The sequence below is a fragment of the Cicer arietinum genome, chromosome 5, assembly GCF_000331145.2.
Source record: "Cicer arietinum cultivar CDC Frontier isolate Library 1 chromosome 5, Cicar.CDCFrontier_v2.0, whole genome shotgun sequence".
In the NCBI taxonomy this organism is placed as follows: domain Eukaryota; kingdom Viridiplantae; phylum Streptophyta; class Magnoliopsida; order Fabales; family Fabaceae; genus Cicer; species Cicer arietinum.
Window position 1 is genome coordinate 76,040,963 of NC_021164.2, and position 8,360 is coordinate 76,049,322.

Sequence of the window (8,360 nt, forward strand, 5' to 3'; positions counted from 1 at the left end):
GAATGCCAAAACATGAATTGGGGCACATTCAAACCTCTTTTAACAGATGCCTTGATTGACCATTTGCAACCCATTCAGGTTTCAAATACTAAATGTGACCTTTGCTAAGATTTTCTGGCACAACAATAACGACTGTTTAAACTTGCACATATTTACATTCTAATACTTTATTTTTTTACTGCTGGAATCAAAGTAATCCCTGGCTTCTGAATGGATAATTTCAGACTGATGTGTGTAATTAGCCTCATTTTCACTTATTTTTACATAGTTATCCAGCATTTCTAAACTCCAAGTTGACATGAGTTTATTTGGATAAGTTTTGTTTGGATAGTTTCAAGTAAAATTCACGAATTTTTTGTTGTTATTATGCAATATTATTTTATTGTTGAAGTAGGGGTATTAATGTAAAGCAGTATTTCTAATCATTTTTGCTACAAAAATCATTCAACTAGCTGTTGGAATCTTGGATTTCAATTTTGAGGTAAAACGCCAAAAGGAATTTGTAGTTCAGAACTACGTTTGAAAGTTATGGAACACCATCCTTTTATTGCAAGATAACTTTAGTGCATAACTCATTTTATAGCTTCTTTTATAATGAGTTATTCACTAAATTTATGTTGCATTAAAAGGATTGTGTTCAAACTACAAATTCCTTGTGTTGGAGACTAATAAATCAGAATTCAGAACAATGGCCAATGTTTCCCTGATTTGGATTGATTTGCCATCTTTTGTAAATTCTAAGTTGTTTCTTTTATCAATTTGTCATATTTTCAGGGTCAACATTTTGTTTTTTGGTAGGCCATAGCTTATCTTGATGACCTTGATGTCTGCATTATCACTCCATTTTTTTCTTCTTTTTTTTAACAGGTTCGCTATGAGGAACTCATGTCAGATTCAGGTTATTTAGACAAAGTATTAGAAGAAGGTGCTAGAAATGCAGCAGATATAGCGGATGCTACGCTTCATAATGTTTACCAAGCAATGGGATTTTTGAGGAGACACTGATGAATGAGGCTAAGCAAAGATAAACTAAAAGATTGGTGAGACGGCTACTTAATTTAAAGCTAACTTATGTATGATTCGTCATCAGCATCGATATTTTGGAGTAATACTTATCATAGGCATATGGTTGACTGCTGGAAGTGGAAAGATTATTTGACGCAAATCCTAAACGGTTCCATGTATTATTTGATGCAATAAGCTTGATTACATTATTCTTTCTCTCTTTCTTTTTTGTTTTCCATTTTTCCATCTCCTTCATTATTTATTTGTACTGTAATAATATTGATACCAAATTGATAAATGATTTTGCCATTGTATTTAATGGAGACACGGCCTAGTCATCTTAGTTCTGTCTCCACTTGGCCTAAACACACGGCCAATATAGTTTTTAGATGAATGCTCATGGCCTCCAATTTTTCGCTAAATTACTGGAACCCAAAATCTGGGACTAAAAAGTGGAGTGATTTACACTATTGGAAACATGATTTTGGCAGTATTTTTAACATTTGTGAGCAAAATATGGAGGTGGATGAACAATCACCTATTTTTCCTCATCAATTGAATCTTCAATCATTCACTAATATGTATTCGCCTGATTTAATTTTACAAATGTATAATTTTTCATGACATCGTTGGATATTTCATAACATCAATGGATATGTATGAAATACAACTTTATTCTGATGGAGTATATATTTTTTCACATAAATAAAAGAAATCTTAATTTTTTTATTTGTTTTTATTTTTATAAATAAGTCTTAAGGTTTATAGAGCTGCTGACATATTATTTAAGCAATATAGTCTTTATATCAACAACTTAGATTCTTGTGGACTGAGTCAAATTAGTGCCAATTGAATCAACTTGATTTTCTCATGTTAACTCTTCACTTTTTCTCTTTTAAACTATGATTGAAGTGATTCGAAAGAATTTAAACTAAAAAATTGATTCAAAAGATCACGTCTTGAATAATATGCCTTTTTTTTTTATAAGAATCATTTGCCTTTTTATCAAATCAAATATTCTTCTTTTATTGTTGAAAAGATAAAATATTATATTGAGTGTATCTGTGCTAATAGTAATTGTAAATGAGTTGAGCTACTTGTGAACTATTTTAACTCAGTTTGTGTTAAATATTCTTAGTCAAATTTGTTTGTTTTGATTAAATAAAGGTTTAATTGTAATTGTAGTATTTCTATTTTTACTAGTACATAAAATTGGTCTTTCTATTTTAAAAGTCAACAATTTTGATTCATCTCTCATATTTTTTAATTTAAAAATGATGATTTAATATCTTTAAATAACATGACATATGATACGATAATGTAGAATGATTAAACACTCATGAAATCGCAATAAAATTTTATAAAATTTAACTTTTAAATTTGAATTTTTGTAATTTAATTAATCACATATGAATAATTAATGAATCATGATGGTTCTATATCATAAAATCGTATGATACATCATCTAAAATGTAATACCATAAGTTAATTGTCTAGAATATAACTTGAGCATTAACATAATTCGACAAAAGAGATGATTAATACAATCCCGACACAAAGTCATGAAAATGTATTCATACACATACTAATCCTTCAAAGAAAAACATAAAAATATGGAGTACATAACACATCCATTGTTCAAAATAATTCCCCATAAAATTATAAGCAGACCATAGTGTAAACTGATACGCGTCATTTCTTCAACATGTGATCTAAGCCTTTTTACCTATAACACATTTGAATAAAGTTGGATGAGATTACATCTCAGTGGGTCCCAATAAATGAAATTAAATCAATTAGCATCCTAATTTGGGACTATACTTATTTCTTGAGTTTCTCTTCAATGTAAAGTTTTGACTCTGTCTAAATATTCAAGTCATTAGACGTGAGTAATCTAATGACTTAAACTCTACCTAACAAGCATGTCATAAAGACTACATTAGTTTTACTAATGCCCTCTTCTTGTTAGTAACTTTATTTTGGTAAGATTCAAATATATAGGAATTATATATAACAATCCATACACATATACACACAAATATAACATCATCTATTAATACATATATTAAAGACTACCATACACTCAACCTTGAAAATTATTATGATAACATAAGCTATTAGGTCAATTATATCATACAAATCACACAATGTAAAATAAAATTTCAGAGAAATGTTTAAGGTGGATTTTTCCCAAAACAGTCTCAAATTTATGTTATAACTCAAAACTGAGTTTAACTTTGGGGTCATCTGACAGAAACTTACAAATATCAGAATTGAGTGAATGAGTACTCTTTGGAAAGCTTATGATGTCTACTTTATAGATAAAATTTTATTTTATTTTTATTTAGTCCCAATTCTTGCAGTTTATTAAAATAAGACACAATGACAGAAAACAAAACAGAAACAGCAACTCTGGTCCAGCTTGTAATCCATTTTTCAACATCAATACTCAATCAATCATCACGAATTTGTACCCAATTTGAAGATAATTGAGTCTAGTTTCCAGAAAACTAAAAATCATTCAAAACGGATGTCTATAGAAAAAGTTATGACCAAAACATCACACATATGTCATACGAAATTCAAATTAATAACATTCCTTCTATCACACTAATTTTCCTAACAATTCTCTGCAACAATAATGCTACAAATCATGAGTAAATCAGTAATGAACACACACAAAACAGCAACAAAAATTTCAATTTACTCAATTCTACACTAATCTATTTCAAAATCCCTAAATCCAACCAAGAATACAATAAAAATCATTTTTCTTCGTTTCAAACTCTTAAACCCCAAATCCCTAACCTATGGAACACATTGTTTCATACATGCATGAATGAGAGATAGGAAAATGGAAACCCACCTCTTATTTCCAAAGGAAGGGAGAAAATGATTGTACCCTCAACTCTTTCTACATAGACTTCCAGCAAATGCACTTTTCCTTTATCTTTTCTTGGTTGTCAATATTTCGGTTGTTTTCTCTCTTCTTCTTCTTTTCTCATTCTCTTCTTCTTTCTCTCGCTCTTTCTTCTTCTCTATCTCACCAATTTTTTTTCTCCCTTTCTTTTCTGTTTTCCCGTTCTCTCTTCCCCTTCCTCTTTTTCTTTTTCCTTTATTTTAAATTGTTTTATTTATTTTACTTTACTACTTTCCCCTTTCTATTATTATTATTATTATATACTAACATGTAAAACATAAAAATTACTACAAATTATTTATACTAAATAGGGATGTTACATCATCTAAAATATATCAAATTATTATTTTTAAGTTTAAAAATATTATGATAAGACTAAAATTATTGACTTTTAAAATATAAGAACTAATTGTATAAATTGATAAAAATAAAATATTAAAATTGCAATTAAATTTTAAATAAACAAACTTAAGTTTAATAGTAGGTTTGATTAATCAAATGAATTCTACTTACAATGACACATATGACATATGTTATTTTATCAAAATCATAAGCACAATAATGGAATCATGAACATGTAGTTGAAGGAGACGGGAGATTATTGGATTTTCATTTTTAATGCTATTTTAAAGTTTGTGGGTGGTGGCTTTCATTCTCATTGTTCCTATCAAGCTATTAATAATTATTCCCTCATAAAGCTGACCCAATGACGAATATTGCACGCTACCTGATCACTGTCAAATTGCATCACTAGACATTCTGAATTTAAATTGTGAATATGTTCGTTGCAAAAAAATTTGCAAAATATAGACAATAACGATAATACAATTTAAATTGTCATTCGATATTTCATTTCAATAATTGCAATATTATGATTACAATTGCTGTTAGGAACTGTAAATTAAAAGCACTGATTAGTTTAGTTGATACCATTATTCTTTTAATTGTAATTATAAAAATGTTTCGATCCGTAGTTCATAAAATGTGGTTCTCTTGGCTCCTCTCCACTAATATTAGTGCAACCACTTACCAAATGTAATCATTGCATATCCCTCCCTACTCATTATTCTTCTCATCCAAATCCAATAGCTATTGTCGACTGTGTGACATTTATACATGCGGTAATGGATGTATTTATCTATTCAAATTAGGCCATGTATGTTGTAGCCTTCAATATATATCTAAGTTTAAAATAAATTTTACATAAAGTCGTTCGTAAAATAAATAAGAGTGGTGTTATTTGTCATGAAAACGTGACAAATGAATCTCAGCCATTAAATTTGGTATTTGACACACAATACATATAGATTAACCGACAGACTCATCGTAATTTTTTAACGAGTGTTCGCATTTTTCTAAGTATATCTTTGGCGGTTTTTACAATTTTGGTACCCAAACGTTTAAATGTGAGAGCTTCTAATTTACTCTTATTTTCATTATATTATATAATATTTTTTAATACATTAAACATATCAATTATATAACCAGATTTTCTACGTAGTGAGCAAACGATCAAAATATATAAGGTAGAATTTAGTGCAAATTACTTTATCAACTTTGTCCGGACTGCTTCAAATCATTTGCAAATACGACTACTTGAGCTGATTTATTAAAAATAAATAATCATAAATCTTTTGAATTTATAGACAAGATAGTAAATATTATAAGAAATTCATCCACAATAAATTTTAATTAATGAAAAAAATATCATATACTATCATTATATTTATATAAAAAAGATATCAATGTATAATCGATAAAATAATCCCATCGTTAAATATAAATTTAGATATTACAAAATTAAACCATGTATAACTGAAAATTTAAAGATGTACGTCTCAATACCTACAAACTATTATTGATATCTTCATGTTTTGATATTTTAAATTTTTTTCACTTCTTTAATTCTAACATTATAAAAAATATATTTACCTATATGTGACTAAACAAATGCTCAGTTATTATCTTTCATACCATTGAGAATGTCAACAAATCAAACTATTCAATAATTTTAATGAGCCAACAATTAATTTTTAGTGAAAAAACAAAATTATTCAATAACAAATAATAAAATAAGAAATATAGTGAGTGCAGCTGCCTCAATATCTCTAATGTGCATCTGTCTCTATGTCAAAATTGAATACTCTAGGTATTTACCTCAATATCTTACTTAGTCTTTATTATTTTTCTACATTTTATATATTTTTCGGATTGGACGAAGGATCATTCACTTTGTGCTTTGCTATAAGAGTCAATTAATCAAATACTAGACGATCATTGTTCAATGAAAATAAAAAGGTAAATTTAATCTCAATTGATATTGTCCAACCATCTCAAAAATTGTCTCAAATTCTCGTGATGTATCTAAAAGAAATATACGCATTTCTATTGATCTTTCACACGCCTTAATCTCTAACTGACTTAAGTGTCAAAATATTACAAATAGAATATTTTTATAAAAAAATTATATTGTAGTCTTTCATTGTATCCAAACTATTCCGATAATACAAATTTCAAAAATTAAATGAGAGATATATTTATTTTGTCACTTATGCACCTCCCTTGTAGTATAAGGGCATTAATATTATGTCATATCTCTTGGGAAGTAGCACGCATTATTAAGTACACATAGTATTATGTCATGTCTCTTGAAAGTAATAATAAGCAGAAGAAGAGGAGGAGTGTAGTATTTTGTTAATTGATTAATTAATTTCCGATAAAGAGAAAGTAGCAGATACTATGCTACATATTCATTCTTGAATTCTTCCCGGCCAGGAGTAGAAGAGAAATAGAATTAAGCACAAACAAAAAAAATAAGAGAATGATTAATCATTGCTAAGTCCATTCATTGAAGAACGTACAGGTGATGTGACCTTCTTTTATATATATGATTAACCTTCGGTGAGTTTTTATTTTTATTTTTTTTTAGTTGATAATACATTAATTTTTCGCTCACACACTGGACCGGTCAAATCTGAATGACACTTAACATTATAGTATTATTAATATCTTTTTATGATAATTTTTCTAATCAATTTTTCACTTAGTAATACATATAATAGAAAACATATTACGTGTGTGTTTGGACTCACGTTTAGCCAACTTTTTTCATGATATATTACATATATTGAAAATCAAAAGCTACAAAATATAATATATAATTTCACGTAATTTTTTTTCCATGGTTTTACTTTAGATCAACACAGTTTCAAACATATGCTACTCATTCTTATCCAATTGCGTTGTTTGTTAGGGATGAGTAGTGTTTTATCTATTTCATAAGCTTTTCCATGTTATAATAATAGTTATGGATTTGAATCTCTCATTTGCTCCCTTGTGTTTTGGAAGAAGTTGTGCCAACACTTTATGTCATTCATATTGGTCATGTGTCTCCTCCATCTATGCACATATCTTGAGGTGATAGAAAAAAACAAAAATCATCACCGTCCTTATTAATAGACAATGTTGATGTTACTTTGTGTGTCCCCATAACATTTATTTCATAAGATAAGGGCGCAAAAATTACTTACCTCTTTATCTCTAATCTTCTAATATAAGAAGAAGAAAAAAGAGAGAATTCAAATTCTATATTAATCCTCACTAGCTAGAAATAGCTAACATATTAAATACCTTCTTTTTAATATATTTTAGTCAATAACATTTTATTTCTTTTTTTGGGGTGCAGTTTATGAAAAAGAGGGAGATGCTGCGATTTTATTTCTTATTATACTTTCTGTATACTATTGAATAAGTTGTAACAACATTTTATTTAATTTGTTTACGTCAAATACTAAAAAATCACTTGTTAGTAATTAAAAAAAATAAAAACATAACATTAAAAGTGTATGAAAATTTGTGTATTTAACTTTTAAAATTTTGTTTTAAGCAATACAAAATTTTCTCTTTAAATTTTTTAACAAATATTTATAAAGCACTTAGTTAGCAAAATATTTTTTAAAATGTATCCTATAATTATTTAATATAAATAAATATATATTAACTTGTACTATATAATATACCACATGTAATATAACAAACTAACAAATTAACCACAAAGGATAATAGAACACGAAATGTAGAAGCAACTGCACGAGGAACACATTGACAAAGGAATAGAGTTGTTTTCGTACAGAGCACTACTAATTAAGTGTTTTTTTTAGAGATATAAGGTTTACATGTGTGAAACTATAAAATAAAGTGGTAAAGAAACTATAATTTCGATCATCAATTTCAATAAAATACTAATAATACAAATTATTTACTAATATTAACCTTGAAAAAAAATAATTAGATTATTTTTTCTTAACAATTTATTTTAAGGAAATAAGCCTTAGTAATTCAAAATTCACCGAAAAATAATTATTAGTCATAATTTAAAACTGAATTTTTTTAGAAATTTTTTCTTATCCTATTCATATCCTAGAGAGTTGTTTTC

The 8,360-nt window shown here is 27.4% G+C and overlaps 1 protein-coding gene across 1 annotated transcript in view; it reads left to right on the forward strand.

The window, feature by feature from the left end:
- Positions 1-1,348, forward strand: part of LOC101500971 (tryptophan--tRNA ligase, chloroplastic/mitochondrial) — an 11,068-nt gene extending 9,720 nt beyond the window's left edge. The window contains exons 15-16 of the mRNA XM_004501038.2: positions 1-78; positions 868-1,348. Of these exons, the coding sequence (XP_004501095.1) occupies positions 1-78; positions 868-1,005 (216 nt within the window). The 3' untranslated portion in view covers positions 1,006-1,348. The remainder of the gene's footprint in view (positions 79-867) is intronic.
- Positions 1,349-8,360: the final 7,012 nt, after the last annotated feature.